This window comes from Danio rerio, chromosome 18, assembly GCF_049306965.1.
Source record: "Danio rerio strain Tuebingen ecotype United States chromosome 18, GRCz12tu, whole genome shotgun sequence".
NCBI classification, from domain to species: Eukaryota; Metazoa; Chordata; class Actinopteri; order Cypriniformes; family Danionidae; genus Danio; species Danio rerio.
Genome location: NC_133193.1, coordinates 47,241,295 through 47,258,918, shown reverse-complemented (window position 1 = coordinate 47,258,918; position 17,624 = coordinate 47,241,295). Strand labels below are relative to the sequence as shown.

General features: G+C 36.5%; 1 protein-coding gene and 1 long non-coding RNA gene across 3 annotated transcripts in view; one reads left to right on the top strand and one right to left on the bottom strand.

Annotated features, from left to right (window-relative positions):
• The first annotated feature begins 8,105 nt into the window (after positions 1 to 8,105).
• pimr179 (Pim proto-oncogene, serine/threonine kinase, related 179) overlaps positions 8,106 to 17,624 on the top strand; it is a 10,992-nt gene continuing 1,473 nt past the window's right edge. The window contains exons 1-8 of one of the 2 annotated variants that reach the window (XM_068214936.2): positions 8,106 to 10,005; positions 10,718 to 10,918; positions 12,372 to 12,677; positions 14,227 to 14,321; positions 14,474 to 14,524; positions 14,823 to 15,201; positions 17,153 to 17,329; positions 17,470 to 17,558. In XM_068214936.2, the coding sequence (XP_068071037.1) occupies positions 9,822 to 10,005; positions 10,718 to 10,918; positions 12,372 to 12,677; positions 14,227 to 14,321; positions 14,474 to 14,524; positions 14,823 to 15,201; positions 17,153 to 17,329; positions 17,470 to 17,558 (1,482 nt within the window). In that variant the 5' untranslated portion in view covers positions 8,106 to 9,821. Of the gene's footprint in view, positions 10,006 to 10,717; positions 10,919 to 12,371; positions 12,678 to 13,456; positions 13,501 to 14,226; positions 14,322 to 14,473; positions 14,525 to 14,822; positions 15,202 to 17,152; positions 17,330 to 17,469; positions 17,559 to 17,624 lie in introns of those variants that run through there. The other variant, XM_073929602.1, reaches the window with a different exon arrangement.
• Positions 13,948 to 17,624, bottom strand: part of LOC137488334 (uncharacterized) — a 22,461-nt gene continuing 18,784 nt past the window's right edge. Inside the window, exons 2-3 of the long non-coding RNA XR_011007357.2 lie at positions 17,167 to 17,319; positions 13,948 to 15,222 (exon numbers count right to left, since the gene is read on the bottom strand). This is a non-coding gene — a long non-coding RNA (uncharacterized lncRNA). The remainder of the gene's footprint in view (positions 15,223 to 17,166; positions 17,320 to 17,624) is intronic.

Genomic DNA, 17,624 nt, shown 5'->3' with positions numbered 1-17,624 from the left:
TTATCTTAGGTTTCCTGTGAGAGTTTAGGGTAGGGCGGCTATATAATAAGCAGTTTTTAAAGCATAAAGTTCATAACACCTATGGAGTGTCCGTGTAAACCATGTAGCTATATAAGTGTGTGTGTGTGTTTGTTTTTGTATTATCTTACTTAGTTACAAGAGTGTTTTGGCTGCTTGTTAAGTTTTTGTTATCCCTAGATACTGTAAGACTATAGACTCATGTGGGATTTTGTTTTATGACCCAGCAGGCAATAATTGTGTCAGTTTTGTCACTCTTGAAAATGCTGCATGATTTCCAATATGAATACTGTCTGTAGTGCAGATGTGGAATAAGTTATTACTATTAAAACGTTCCACAAAAGTACATTTAAAGGGATAGTTCACAAATAAAAATTTACTCCTCACACTCAAGTGGTTCTGAAAATTGAATTCTTCTGTTGAACACAGAACAAGATATTCAAAACGTCAGTATTTTACGTTTTGTCAATTTAGTAGTTAATTCATACAATTTCAGTCATACAATTTTTAAAAAGAGGCGTAGCATCAAACCCCACCCCTAAACACAATTGTCTTTGTATGATGAGCAAATTTTACTAAATTGTACGAATCAGATCGTATAAAGTTCGTACAAAATAGCCACACACAAAAAAAGTTACGAATTGCCATGAGATATCGTTGGATATTCTAAAGCAGGGGTGTCAAACTCAATTCCTGGAGGGCCAAAGCCCTGCACAGTTTAGTTCCAACCCTGCTCCAACACACCTACCTGTAGGTTTCAATCAAGCCTAAAGGACTCAATTAGTTAGATCAGGTGTGTTTAATTAGGGTTGGAACTAAACTGTGCAGAGCTGCGCCCTTTTGGAACTGAGTTTGACACCTGTGTTCTAAAGCTTTTCTTCCTGTGTTTTTCAGTATATCTCAATAGAAGAAAGAAACTAAATTGGATTTGAAACTGGTAATTGATCATTTAAACCAGTGGTCACCAAACTTGTTCCTGGAGGGCCGGTGTCCTGAAGATTTTAGCTCCAATCCTAATAAAACACACCTGAACAAGCTAATCAAGGTCTTATTAGGTATACTTGAAACATCCAGGCAGGTGTGTTGAGGTAAGTTGGAGCTAAATCTTGCAGGACACCGGCCCTCCAGGACCGAGATTGGTGACCCCTGATTTAAACTTTATGATGGACTTCCTTTAAATTAATACATACAGTCACCGGCCACTTTATTGGTACACCTTACTAGTACCGGGTTGAACCCCTTTTGTCTTGAGAACTGCCTTAATCCTTTGTGGCATAGATTCACCAAGTTACAGTTATTAAAGTTGCAGTTGTCTTTCTATCTGCTGAAACCGGTCTGGCCATTCTCCTCTGACCTCTGGCATTAACAAGGCCCACAGAACTGCAGCTCACTTGATATTTTCTCTTTTTCTTTGTAAACCCTAGAGATGGTTGTGCGTGAAAATCCCAGTAGATCAGCAGTTTCTGAAATACTTAGACCAGCCCCGTCTCGCACCAACAACCATGCCATGTTCAAAGTCACTTAAATCACCTTTCTTCCCCATTCTGATGCTCAGTTTGAATTGCGGCAGATCGTCTTGACCATGTCTAAATGCATTGAGTTGGTGCCGTGTGATTTGCTGATTAGAAATTTGTTCTAACGAGCAGTCAGACAAGTGTACCTAATAAAGTGGCCGGTTAATGTATGTCTGTTTTAGTCTTTAAATATCAATTCTGCATATTTCGTCCAGGCCTAAACCCCTATACTGCATTTTATGGTCAGAAAAAAGTGGAAAAGGCATGAAATGTGGTTGCCAGAAACTCTGTTATCACTAAAAAGCTGATATGCACTCTGGACTCGCTGTGGACGGGCAAACGTTTTGATCTGATCTCATGTCCCGAATCGCCCTTTAAGCGTCAGTGAGCGGAGATCATCAGTTCAGAAGTAAAGATCTACTGCTGATCTCATCATCTGACAGTCCAGCGCGCGTCAAATGCTGACAGAACATAAACCATGATGCCTTTATGGGCCTGGATCTCAAACAGAGGAGAAGTTCAAGTATATTTATGTGCTCCATGCTGAGAGATATGGCAAGCCAATTCAGCATTAAATCTAAAAACCCTATTTGTATTTATTTACACGCGTCAGGATTTTTAGATATATTTTCAGCCCAGGCTCATTCTGATTACGTATCCCCATCTACAGTACATTTCTAGAGATCGTAAAATATATTCCAAAAGCTACTAGAGGCCGCTGTCGACTGAATGCCGACTGACTGACCAAACGACAATATGCGACAAGCCACTGGACAAACTGGTAACAGCAGAAAAGCGGTCCATACGTCATATGGCCCCGTAGCATTCGTTTTAAAGACAAAATGCAGCCATACGTAATTCTGACTACATAATTCACGATCTCCAGAAATATATATAGTTTTCAGAATGAGCATATGTTGAATTTTCCTCTTTTCTTAAATACTGCATACAAATTTGCATACTATCCATCCTAAATAGTATTCAAAAATAGAATCAGTATGTTCCAAATCGTAGTATGTTGAAAAAAGTATGCCAAACGTTCCCGGATTGTCTACTATTTCTTGTAAAAATTTGAATTTTGTTTTGCAAATCCACCAGAGGCCGCTGTGTAAGCTTTTTGAGATCTCAAATTTCTCTTGTGAAGTGGCCTGCTGTTTTCATGTAAATCCACCAGAGGCTGCTGTCGACTGACTGACTGACCGACCGACTGACTGACCAACGATAAAGTCTTGATCAGATATGCGGCCGGCCGGAACTGCGATATGTATAGTAATTATAGTAGCATTTTTAATGAAACTGTATAACAACAAATAATATTTTTACAATACTCTTTAAAACTACTGTTTTTACATTACTGTGATGATTTGGTTTAGGGTTGGGTTGGAGGGTAGACGTTAATAAAAAAATATTTATTGGGTAATTTAATAGATGGCATAAATAATACTCGGTACAACTACTGTTTTTACGTTACTTTGACGGTTGGGTTTAGGGTTGGGGTGGGCGTTAATAAAATACAATAAATGGGAAATTAATAAATAATATAAATAATTCTAGGGTGAAGCAGTGGGGCAGTAGGTAGTGCTGTCGCCTCACAGCAAGAAGGTCGCTGGGTTGAAGTGTATGAGTGTGTGTGAGAATGTGTGTGTGGATGTTTCCCAGAGATGGGTTGCGGCTGGAAGGGCATCCGCTGCATAAAAGCTTGCTGGATAAGTTAGCGGTTCATTCCGCTGTGGCAACCCCGGATTAATAAAGGGACTAAGCCGACAAGAGAATGAATGAATGAATAAATAATTCTCAGTAATTTCCGGCCGCAACCATATCCGATCTAGAAACAACCCTGACCAACCGACTGATAACCCCACCCACCTTATCCCTAAACCCAGCCGATAGTGTTTTAAAAAGCACCAATTGACCTACTCTATTAACGCAGGAAATTAAATGTGAAAGAAATGTGGATGATGTATCGAGATGATTGAACTAAAGCCACATAACTCTGTTATTGAGGAAGTAGTATGTCCCAAAGCTTGCATACTCTTGTTCACAAAAAACTACATACTTTTAGGATGTAGAAGTATGCAAATTGGGACGCAGCATCAAACATTGTCCATGTTTGTCAGTTGCCAGATCTATGTCCTCACACAAGTGACGAATATTCAGATCTCGATGCCTTTTTAACCTCAATCTGGCAACATAAGTTACAACCCAATTGCGCTGTCGATTTCTGCAGGTGGTAGATGTGGATTGAGGTAACCCTTCACCCTCGGAAATTCGAAGACAAGTTCTGTATGGTTAAAACGGCTTGCCATACACACACACGCACTGAATGAGTCCAGCTGACAGTGAGTCTTAAGAATGTCGAACAGAAGGCCAGAAAAACAGCTTTCGAAACCGCAGCTCAACCAGCGACAAATATGTCCAAATTGTGTGTGTGTGTGTGTTTGATTGGCTCACTGCCTAATTCATCTTGTTTTGTGGCCTCTGCACCTGTTGGTCTTTCTCTAATTGAAAAGGGTGGTCTGTACCCGCGGGACCACTATGAGGAATGCAATGTCACAACACTTAACACACACACACACACACACACACACAAACGCGGCGAGTGTTTGAGAAGATGCAGTTCATTTGTGTAAGGCAACGGCTGAACAAAAGCGTTTCATTTCTCCACGCCGCACGACCTTTCGCTCATTCATTATCAAACCAAAGAAACAATGCAAATAAAAAGCACTCCATTTGTTTTGTTGGCATGCCAGACGTGAACGCGGTCTAATTTGACCCAGCAGGACTGTTAGAAAGCCAGTTAAGAGGCATTGCTGGAATCTCCAGAATCTCCCTCCATTGCTGACGGGTGAAGTCAGAGCTTTGGAGAGACGACTGCCATCCAGACACACTGTGGTACACACTCGGTCTGTGTGGTACAATGATTCATCCAGAAGTACTTTAAAATGCGGTTTGTACATGACCTGAAGATTTAAAAAGTGTTAAAAGCATCAAGGGGCGGTGCAGTGGGTAGCGCTGTCGCCTCAGAGCAAGAAGGTCGCTGGTTCAAGTCTCAGCTGGGCCAGTTGGTGTTTCTGTGGGGAGTTTGTTTGTTCTCCCAGTGTTCGTGTGGGTTTCCTCCGGGTCCTCCGGTTTCCCCCACAGTCCAAAGACATGCGCTATATGGGAACTGGGTGAGCTAAATTGGCCCTAGTGTATGTGTGTGTATGGGTGTTTCCCAGAGATGGGTTGCAGCTGGAAGGGCATCTGTTGCCCTTAACATATATGCTGGATAAGTTAGCGGTTCATTCTGCTGTGGCAACTCCTGATTAGTAATGATTAATAACGTAATCACGTTTGCTGTGCCAGTTCGTCATTTTTCCAGGATCTTGTGTTGTCGTGACCAGTCCTGTTCTGCGGTGCATTTCCGAAAACATTTGTTAGCCAACTAAGGTCACAAGTTGTCATTACAAGCATAGTTCTGTGATTTGCTGTTTCCCAAATCCATCGTTCCAATGAACATTCGCAAACTGCGTCGCAAACTTGCTATGCTTGCAACTACAACTCTGGAGCTGTGAGAAACATAGTTCTTGGCTGTGTTTTATTCCCATTTACCCCCCCTCTGCCCTATTAGTTTAGAATCTTCTAACATTTAAACTTGGGATGATTAAAAATAAAAGAGCATTAAAGTCGTCTCTCTTTGGTGTAATTCGTTTTCAAAGTATTTTTACAGTTCAGTTTTAGCGATCTTCATGCTTATAATTGCGTTCCCTTTGCAGTGCACTTTGAAAACATTGATGTCATTTTGAAATCAGCCGTGGTTCGTGACGAAAGCTATAGGTGACCTATTATTTAAAAGGGGAATTAACATTACGTCTTCAAAGCTTGTGAAAATAAAAAGCATACGTGATACACCATTGTGTATCCACAGTAGTAATGTTTGTTTTGTCATTAATGTATCTATTTATTTATGTATATACTGTAAAAGTCATTTATTATCACTACTAATGATTGGGTTTGAAACAAAATAACATCAACAGTTGAGAAAGCATGCGCTGTGGGTTACCATGGTCATACTTGTTGTGTTTACTTCAGATGCTACTACGCTGCTCCTGAGGAAAGACACTGAAGTTTTCTTGTGATTTTGTTTCTCCTGATAATTCAGGCACTTTAATCTGCCTACGAGTTCCGCGGCCGGGACCCGTAACACATACATTAATGCTTTTAACTTGTAGTGGGTTATTTATTAAGTATCTGTGCTGTATATGACATGGGCCTGCTGGTTAGAACATTTCTGTAGAGGTTTGCATGTGTCAAATTGTAAAAGTAGACTCTTCAAAAAATGAAAAATAAATAAACGATATCCTACTTAATGATAATAATCATCATCATCGTCATCATCATTATTTATAGTATCATTAAAGTTAGATTTTTTTATTTCCTAATAAATAATAAATATTAAATTTCATTTCTTAAAACAATCGCCTCAATATTTAGTTATTTGTATAATTTATATATGATATTAGAATACGTCTTTTGTAAGTGATTTTGTTTTAGAATAGAATATGGAATATTCTCAATAACATTAGCAATGCAAACACAGGCCCCATATGTGCCATTTACATTTCAGTTAATATGCGAGTGCATGTTTTTACCTAAACTAATTTTGGATTTTATTTAAATGCGTGTGCGTGTAAAACAAAAGTTCTTCTCTAAAGAGGTTGTTACCACCCCATATAGTGCATCTTTATGGGCGTTTTACGTTATAACTAACGTGGTTTAAATGATAGATCTGCGACAGAGAAACTATGGGTTTTGGGAAACACTCGTCACTACATCATTCTTTTCTTAAACGATGCATCATACTATGATAGTTCAGCAGCAAGTTATGTCGTTGTTTGGGAAACGCACCCCATCCCAGTTCTTCCCTGCCAGCCCAGTTTGCTTGTTTAATTGTTTTTTGTTAATGTTTTCCCCCTCGTGGTAGTTATTTTAGTGCTATTTATTTTATTTTACTATTAATAAAAATCCATCACTTTCCCTGCACCTGAGTTCTCGCCCCTTTCCCTTCCTAAAAACCGTGACAATATGGCCATACTCCCAAAGTGCTTCACAAGTAATTTAAATATTTTTTGAGATAAACTGAATGTTTATATTTACATAAATTGATTTACAATAATATTTAAGGTCTGAAAACAGAATATTTTACTGATCATTTTCTACAAATGCATTTTTTTGAAATGATTATATTGTCTGTAGTATTTTTTGCCTTTGCAAACACGCCCAAAAGGCCAGTTGTAATTCTTTCTGATACTCAACAACATTAAACCAATAAAACAACATTTCCTTCCTGAGGCCTTGGTCTTTGATGACACTTTGACATATGAAACAATCAGGAGGAGCGTCTGCTGCTTAGATAAATGAGAAACTCAGAGGAAAAGTAAAATCCTTTACGTTTATGATGGAGTGCTCAGCGAGATCTGCTCAAGGACGAGATCTCAGTGAAGACTTTTCCAAATGTTCATGTGCTTGTCCAGATATTCTCACTGTTAAGAGCTCAGCCTTGTGCAGCCCGGCCCTTATTCACTCTTGAGCAGGATAGGTTTGTACAGGAATAGAATCATGTTGGAGCCCAATTTCATATGGGTTTATATGCAATATAAAGATTCATTCATTTATTTTCCTTCGGCTTAGTCCCTTTATTCATCAGGGGTCACCACAGTGGAATGAACCGCCAACTCATCCAGCTTATGTTGTACGTGGATGCCTTTCCAGCTGCAACCCAGTACTGGGAAACACCCATACAAACACATTAACTTTGGACTATTTAGCTTACCTAATTTGCATGTCATTGGACTGTGGGAGAAACCAGAGCACCCGGAGGAAACTCATGAGAACATGGGGAGAACATGCTAACTCCCCACAACCAACCGACCCCGAACAGTGGTAACAATTATGCCACCTTGCCACCACAAGATAAAAATGCAAAATGATAATGTGTTAGGGGCAGATTTAGTGATTTTGGGGCCCTAAGCAATTCCAGCTTTACAGGGCCCAAGTCCTGAAATGTAGCCTTTCTACTTTTATTTAATTTTAATTTATATTGCTGTTTTTTTTTATACCACTCAGTTTTCTTTCCGACATTTTAATGAATGCAGTCTCTACATCTTCAATGATTATTTTCTTGAAATAAATTTACATCTAATATTAATAAATGTACTTTTTATAAATTTGACTGCTGGACTGCTCCATGATGGATATTTTGTTTTGTAATATCTTTTTTTTTACATTATTATAATAATATTATATTTGATTCTATATTCAATAATATTTAATTTTGTTCAAATTGTATTTCTAATTCTCACCACAAAAATATGGTAGAAAATTTCTGTTTAACGGAGAGACGATTTCTTTCAGCACATTTCTAAACATAATAGTTTTAATAACTCATGTCTAATAACTGATTTCTTTTATCTTTGCCATGTTGACAGTAAATAATATTTGACTAGATATTTTTCAAAACACTTCTATACAGCTTAAAGTGACATTTAAAGGCTTAACTAGGTTAATTAGATTAACTAGTTAGTGTAATTAGTCAAGTCATTGTACAACGATTGTTCTGTAGACTATTGAGAAAAAATATAACTTAAAGGGGCTAATAATTTTGTTCTTAAAATGGTGTTTAAAAAATTAAAAACTGCTTTTATTCTAGCTGAAATAAAACAAATAAAACTTTTTCCATAAGGAAAAATATTATCAGACATACTGTGAAAATGTCCTTGCTCCGTTAAACATCATTTAGGAAATATTTAAAAAAGAAGAAAAAAATTGCAAATCTGACTTCATCTGCAGTTTACAGGTATAATTTATATGAAATTTGAATTAATTTAGATTTCCTGGGGCCCTAAGCGGCCACTTACCTCACCTATTGGTTAAATTTGCCCCTCTGGAATTGCATGGTGACCTTTTTAAAGGTAGATGTGTGTTTTAGACAGGCTTGCTTTGCAGCAGGAGAACCACCAACTACTCTTAAATACAAATAATTTGTAAATAATGCAATACTTAATTTAGTAATGAAAAAAGTATCATTAACAAAGTATAAAAGTACAATCATTATGCAAATTATACAATGTCAAGAATAAAGCATTTGTAGCTGCAGCTGTAAACTGCTTACTAACGTGTATTAATGTAGTTAATGCCTAACAGATAATGAATTCACTAGCTGCTAATGCTTAATAAATAAGTACAGTAGACATTCTAAAATGTTACCCATTATTTTTAGAAATCTTATCTAAAAAATAAAATTACTGCAAACTTAAACTTCTGCTGAATAACAGACATGTCAAATACAACATTAAATTGAATTAAAAAACAACAATATAAGCATTTAACAATATAATATAATGCAACATGTCAATGTTATTCAGTGAGGTTATCAGAGAAATTTTTATAGGTTTCTTGTTATTGAAGTCAATGAATTAGAAAATATTTTAAAATCTTTACAGAAAAATAAGAGGGAGACATTACATTTGCCGTGTGTATTTAAAACTTCCCAATTAAGTAAAATGATCAACTTTAAAGCATTATCGAGTGTATCATAGCCAGTTTTACAATTCAAAAACAAAATTATATTTAAAAAAGACTGGTTTGACAAGAAAATTATTTTTGTTTCAGATTTACTAAATAGCAGTGGTGAGATTTATACTAATCAGGAAATTCTTTCTTCTTCAGGGACTGTTTTTTTGCATAATTATAATGTGATTGTGAAAATCATCTCTAATAAACTGCTTTACTTAAATTCATCTTACATCTTACAACTCAGTCTCAAACAAATTCTAAAAACTGTACTTGGTAATATTAGTATCTTAGATATTTTTTTAATAACTTTTATATTAGAAAATGTCTAATTCAAAATAGTAGTTGTTTCCCGAAAGAAATTTTTAAATGGCAACAAGCTTTTTCTTTACCTTATATGCAATATTTTAAAGTGGATTTCTTTATTTTTATTAGGAAGAAAGTGTTTATGTAAGAGGCAACAGCCAAGCTTTTCTCCAGTGTCAATCATTAATTAATGCAACCCAATGGAAACAATACGATTTCTTTGCAGAAGATTTAGATAAAAATGTTTGTTACATTTGAAACACAACAAGCTGTTAGTAATGACGCGAGCTTCGTGACGTGAATTTTAGAACGCTCGTTCTAGAATGTAAAGCCGCGCAGCTCGGAATTCCATCAGTTGGTGTAATTGTGAATTGCAGATTAAATTTGCTGGTTCACTGTTTTACAATTTGCGATTGTTTTAGCGACTCAACGATGCGGCTAATTAGAAATAGTCGAGTTCATCCATTGGTAGAAGTCCAGGTGCAGGAACCCCACCCCACTGCACCTGCTGAAACTCCTGTTGATGCCGGTGACAGAAAATGGTGGAAAGTTTCCTCCTTCTTCAAACGTCTTAAACGACAAGACAAGAGCAGCTCAAGTCATCAGCAACAACTGAGTAAGTTTGTGAAGCAGGAAAAAGACGAGGGAAAGTCATAACATGACAATATTTGGAATATTATACCATTTTATGCCATTATATAATGCCAGAATGACAATATATCATCACATGCAAATATACTCTTCCAAAGAACACATATTTTATTCTTAAGAATATTTCATTTAATTATAGACCTTTTAAAAATCAGACATGGAAATCAGAATGTGAAAACGCATATCCTAAACATATAAATAATAATAAATGTTAACAAAAGGTTCAAGGTAAAGAGTATCAGAGGCTGTGATATCTGCTAGCAGATCTATTTTCATTTGTCAGACACTTACATGAAAATTACTATATAGTAAATACTATAGTGTTAATTAACCGTACGACACCTCCAATAAAGATAGAGATGTTGCACAATCAGCTAATATGTTGCTAGTATTTTTTTTTTTATGTATGGGCGATATATATTACATTATCAAAAATGATTGATGTCATGCTTATGTGTTGTAAAATACGTCCACACACTGATTATTGTGACAGACTCACCCAACAACACATAAGATACAGGGTAATTCTCTGACACTTATCTCGCCCTCATTTGATGTCCAAACTGAAATGAGTGTTTAAAACAGTCACTATACACTGAAATGGAAAAAGACCGCATGTGTTGTATTACTCTGTTATTATTTGTTTTTAATAAACTCTTCTGTCATCTTTAAATAAGATGCGCGTCCAAGTAATGAGGCTTCAGTTGACGCTGCTGAGGAGAAGAAGGAGAGAAAGTGGTGGAAAAGATTCTTCAGAGATCAGGAGAGCAGCTCAAAGCGAGAGCAGGAGAGTGAAGCTCAACAACCTGAAGAACAAAAGATTGATTCTCCGACTTCTGAAGTGCAGGAGAAACTGACGACAGCAGGATTCAGTGATGGTGAGTGACACGACTGTGGCAGAAGAAAGACATCATTTTTACCCAGATTTCCATTTCAGGTCAATGATTTCTTAAATAATTCAAAAGCAATTAGTTTTATAGGATCATAACTGTAAAAGCGTATAGTTTTAATGCCTTTTCCTCATGTTTTAAGAGGATCGTTCACTCCAAAAAAAGTGTCATCATTCACTCTCTTTGAACTCTCCAAAACAGTTTGTTTTTTGTTCTGCTAAACACAAAGGAAGACGTATTGAAGTATTGTGGAAACTGCTAACTATTGACTTCCATAGTATTTGTTTTTCTTATGGACATCATGGGTTACAAGTTACCAACATTATTAAGAATATCTTCTCTTGTGTTCAAGAGAATAAATAAAAATAACAGAAACTGAACTATCCCTTTAATGTCCCATCAGTAGGGCCAGACGGAATCTGCTGATGTTTTTTGCTATTTCTGCGGAAAATTTTGGTAGAAATCTGCTGATTTTTGCAGAATGACTTTGGGAGTATCATAACCAAAACCTTAATATGGGAAATAAAAAAATAATATCTTTTTTTACTTTTATTTAATGTTTACAATGCAAATCTAAATAGATTCACTTTATTTGGTTAACAAAGCAAGTCTCTCATATAATATATCTACTAAAAGACAGAAAATATTACTTTACAAACAGCATTGTACTTAAATCTGAATAACATTTTCATATTAGTCAATAAAATTACTGTAATTAATTTTAAAACTGAATTAATTTAGATTTACACATATTTACGCAAACCAACATCATATTGACGTCAAATTTATTCATCAGGTATGGCAACCAAACTCCAACATCTGATCATAGTGGTAATGTCCACACAAAGTCAAGCTGTAACATCATTAGAGGTTGATATTTGGTTGATTTTAGGTTGGATGTTAGACACTGATGTCGGCCTGACGTTGGGTTCTGATGTCAACCTGACTTTAATTTACAATCAAAATGCAACGTCCTCAGGAGGTTGGGGTTTAACGTCAATCTGACGTCATGTTGATGTCCTGTGCTTGCTGGGAAGTCACTGGACAGCAGTTTTGTTGCCAATCGCAAAAAAATTATTAAGGGGTCTAATAATATTGACCTTAAAAACGCTGCAAAACTGCATTTATTTCTACCAAAATAATGAAATAAGAGTTTCTCCAGAATATAAAACACTGTCAAAATGCCTTTACTACGTATATTTAAAAAAGAATAGAGTTCACAGGATGGCCAATAATTTTGCCTTCAACTCCGTATAATGTACAGCATATAGATAAAGATACAGGTTAACTTACTTCTTACCCTTGCTGTATATATTTAGATTAGTAAATAACATCTCTATAGTCAAAACTGAATTGAGCGATTAAAATAATGTCACTGAAACTAAAGTGATTATATTAGAAATGAAATATTTTGCATTGACTGAATTTTTGTCTTTAATAGATTCCTCTGTCGCCTCAATTGAAGATCTCCAGCTCAGCATATCTCTGGATCTCAGCATTTACACAGAGGAACAAGAGACTCGTTCAAGTGATGAGGCTCCTGTCAGTGCTGCTGAGGAGGAGAAGATGGAGAAAGCGGAGAAGCAGAAAAAGATGGAGAAAGTGGAGGAGAAGAAGGTTGAGAATGTGGAGAAGAGAAAGAAATGGTGGAGAAAGAGTAAAGCTCCTAAAGCTGAAGAACAGAAGGGAGCTGCTGAACAGCAGAAGTGTGAACACCACTCCATGCGGATACCAAGATCCAGTGATGGTAAATGACCTCATCATGTTACATTCTTTAGTTTAATATAGTTCCTTAAAGCTCTGTATATGAGAAAGATGTCTGATTTGCACCCTGGAAAAAGAGATTCAGCTAATATAAGTAGTTTGCAACCAGTTACCTTGAAAAAAATTGAGTAAATCCAATGAATCTTTTTTCTCAATGTACCCAGACTTCTTTTAAAGGGATAGTTCACCCAAAAATGATCATTTACTCACCCTCAAGTAGTTCCGTACTTTTAGGAGTTTATACCTTCAAAAGAAGATATTTTAAAAAATGTTAGAAACATGTAACCATTGATGTCTATAATAGGAAATTCAAACACTATGGAAGTCAGTGGTTACAGGTTTCTAACATTTTTTGAAATATCTTCTTTTGCGTTCAACTGAAGGAAAGAAACTCAAACAGGTATGTGACAAGTGAAGGGTGAGTAAATGATGACAAAATAGTCAGTTTTTTGGGTGAACTATTCCTTTAACAGGGTTCATATGGTCATGGAAAACCTGGAAAAGTCATTGAATTTTGACACAGCTTTTTCCAGGCCTGGAAAAGTTTTAGAAAAACCCCAAAAGTCATGGAAATTAGTTTAACAAATATTTGTAAACTTCAATATAGGTTAGTTGTCTTTACTTCTTGTCTGTCTTTGGCCAAAAACATGGTCTCACATTATGAATGCTGCGTAAGCATTCATTCATTCATTCATTCATTCATTCATTCATTCATTCATTCATTCATTCATTCAATCATTCATTAATTTTCTTTTGGCTTAGTCTCAATTTCAGATGTGGGATAGGCCTCTAAGAAACTGCCATGTGTAAGTATTATCTAAGTGAATTTTAAATACAGTAGATATAAAAAAAATAAACTAAAATCAAACTAAATAGATTGTTGTGTGTTATATGTGATATGCTATAATGCATTTTAACGTGCATTGTTTTTGATTATTATTTACCATGTATACATAGACATTACATTAAATATTAGGTCATGAAAATTTACTTGAATGTCCTGGAAAAGTCATGGAAAAATCATGGAATTTTAGTTGTAAAAATGTGTATGTACCCTGCTTTAAGGAATCAGAAGGCATTGTAAAGATCGTTTATAATGACTGTAAATGTTATTTAATGACTAATATGGTTTTTGTTAGTGATGTTTGCTCAATAATGAATTTGTATAAAGTAAAAAAAAAACATGAGAACTGTTCAAGGCCATGGCAAAATCTAAGAAATATTTTAAATAGGAGGCAGCACGCATATATCCTGCTGAAAACACACTGTAGGTTTTTTAAATGTATGTTTTAGTGCTGCATATAGTGCATTTTACCCTTACAAACACACAATACAATGCATTTGTGCAAACCTCTAAATATATCAAGATGCACAGAATAATTTTAACATAAAAGTGCATTTGGCCTATATATACTGTACATATTACGTACTGACATAACAGATATCCATCAGAGCCCATCTTCCTCTTTTAAAGAGAAATGTTCAAATATCTAAAACGTCCCAATAACTGCATTTGTTTGATCTGTTTTCAGACTACATCCTCAGCCACTACCAGCTTGGCAGAGAGCTGGGAGTCGGTGGATTTGGTGTGGTGTATCAAGCGAAGCGTTTGGAGGACAATCTCAGTGTAAGTACAACAAAAAAACAATTGAAAAGCTGCTGTTGCTTTGTCTTATCCGGATCCTTTATGTTGTGCTTCACAATCAAGTCTGTTCAGATTTAACACACTGAACAATGTGCCGTCTACACACCAGCTAATGTTTGTGTTCTGTTGATTAGGTGGCAGTGAAATATGTCAACAAGAACGCCGACCACTTGAAAACATATTATGTAAGTATGATGCACTGAATGTTTTCACCTCTGTAAAAAGCGATTAGTTACTTTGAATAAGTGAGTAAATCTGTTGCCTTTAAAGCGACAAATTGATTTAACTTAAATCAGTAAACCCATTGATCTAACTCTATTAATTATGCACATAGTCTGCTTGCTTAATAATTATAGGGTTAGGGTTAAGTCAACTAATCGCTTATTACAGTGTGTTAACATCTCATACAACACAACAATACAAACTTATTTGATAAACAGCTTACATCTTTGTATACTAATAAAACAATGGTCTATCTTTTAGCATCCAGAGGGAAGGAGACTTCCATTGGAGATTGTCCTCACGCTGATGGCGAATGAAGGGGGCAGTAACCCGGAGATCATCCAGCTGCTGGACTGGAAGGACTACAGTGACCATTTCGTCATGATTTTTGAGTATCCCGCTCCCTGTCAGGATCTGGAGGACTACATGAAGGATCGTGGGGATAAAATCAGTGAGGGTTTGGCTAAGATAGTCATGAGGCAGGTGATTCAGGCTATCCTGGTGTGCTGCCAGCGCAAGGTTTTCCATCGCGACCTCAAACCCTCCAACCTCCTCATCAACATCAGGACACTCCAGGTCAAACTCATTGACTTTGGGTGCGGTGACGTTTTGAGGGACTCCTACTACAGGACCTACTGTGGTATGTCAAGTACATCATTATCTGCAGTTTGAAGAAATAGTTCAAGCACTAATGAAAATCTGTTTACTCATCCTCAAGTGGCTCCAAATATTTAACAGTTTCTTTTTTCTATGGTAGATATTTTGAAGAAAGTTTAAAACCTGTAACTATAGGGTATATGCGGCCCTAGTGTTTCTTCCCATACTGATAAACTTCCGGTTAATTTGACTTTTCTTCCATTTTATGCAGTTTTATATGTAATTACAATACATTCAGTTAAACAGACTTTGCATTCATTTAGTTGCTCAAGTGTGAAGCGAGACGAAAAGCCGTTTACTCACACGCGCCCATCAGAATCGGCAGGTTAGCGCAGAAGCTCCATTGAATATACTGAGGTAAAACAAACAATCATATTCTGAAGACTTGGCGGGGAAAAATGAAATTTAATGCAGTGTTTCTTGTACAATCTGAGATCCACTTTATATTGGATATCAATCAGCCAGTGGAGATCGCTGATTTTTAAAGAAAACAGACCTTAAATGCGCAGATTTTGCAATGGCATACAGTACACTGGAAGTGCTTAACCAACGCAATCTCAAGGCAGTTAGTAACTTCTTGATTTAATGGCTAATTCATATAAATTCGTACAATCTAATTTGTACAATTTAGTACGATTTGCTCATCACCCAATGACGGTTGGGGTTAGGTGCCGCGCCTCCTTTTTTAAATTGTACATTTTCGTACGACTGAACTTGTACGAATTCGCCACTAAACCGACAAAAACGTAAAATACTTACGTTTCCTCGTGAAATCAGGCTGTCTGTTTCATGCAGAATGCGCACGTGTGGCCTCATATCGATATGAATGATATTGGATAACCCAGGATCGCGTAGGGGAAATCATTTCGATATATCCCCTGAACTCAATATACCGCCCAGCCATAACAATCATAGCCAATCACAGTCTTGTCTGTTGAGCGCATCAATGCAATGCAATGCAATGCAAAGTAATAAAGACACAATATAAACCAACATCTCCTGTGACTCAGTGACCAATGCTTACTTTTTTCTCGGTTTCCTGCGGATGAAGCCGATTCTTGCCCGACTGAACTCGTACGAATTAGCCACTAAACTGACAAAACGTAAAATACTAACGTTTCCTCGTGAGATCAGGCTGGCTTAACCCAGGTTACTGACAAATTAAAAGTCCTTTAGCATACTTCCGCATATACCTTATTAACATCCATAGTAGAAAAAACAAATACTATGTAGGTCAATGGTTACAGGTTTCAAGCTAGAAATTCACACCAGTTTAAACAAGTGAAGTGTGAGTAAATGAGATTTCAGTTTCTGGTGAACTATCCCAGCAGCCACAGGACATCAACGTGACGTCAGATTGATGTATCCCAGCATCATGGGACATTGCATTTTGGGTGAAAATGAACATCGGGCTGAAGTCAGAACTTTGTACTTTGGTCAATTTCCAACGCAACCTTAAAATAACCAAATATTAACATCTAATGATGTTACAGCTTGACATTGAGTGGACATTACCACTATGACTTCTATCAGATGTTGAATTTTGGTTGCCATATCTAACGAATCAAGATCAGTATTTGACGTCAATATGACGTTGGCTTAAGATGTTGGCTCGATGTTGGATTTTGGTCATCAATGCAACCTAAAATCAACCAAATATCAACGTCTTTATTGAATGTCAAAATAACGTACATTGAATTTTGTTCACCCAACATCACAACCTAAATCTAACCAATTATTGATGTCTTACGACGTTGTGTGCCTGCTGGGATACCATTAAACTTAATAGTAATGATTATTAGTTTGGACAGATATGACTTTCAGACTGTTGTGAAACCAATAATGATTTCAATTATTTCTAGTGTTTAAAGGTATACAGTAATACTGCAGCAAAGCTAACTTGGCTAACCCAAAACAATGTCTTTTTTTTCAAGGCACAATATTTTACCTTCCTCCTGAGTTCTTGTACCATGGGGTATACCACGCCAATCCTGCCACAGTGTGGTCTCTGGGGATTCTGCTGTTCAGAATGGTGAGCGGAAGATATCCGTTCTTCTTCACATTGCTGTGGATCCGGTGGAAAATCTGGCACAAAAGACACCTGTCAAAGGGTAAGATCATCACCTCAAATATAGAGCTATACTGAAGTCATAACACATAGAAGACTTTATATAAACATGGAGACTTTGAATATTAATGTTTATTCTGAAGTTTACTGCTTTCATCAAACGACCCTATCTTTCATTCACAGAACTGCTCCAACTTCTCCATGAGCTCCTCGTGGTAAACCCAGAGAAACGGATGAATCTGAAGGACATCCTTTCCCACAGCTGGTTTACGGTAGTGAACTTAACCGCATCTCAATAATAGTTCATACATACATTGAATGTTTTACCATTATAAATG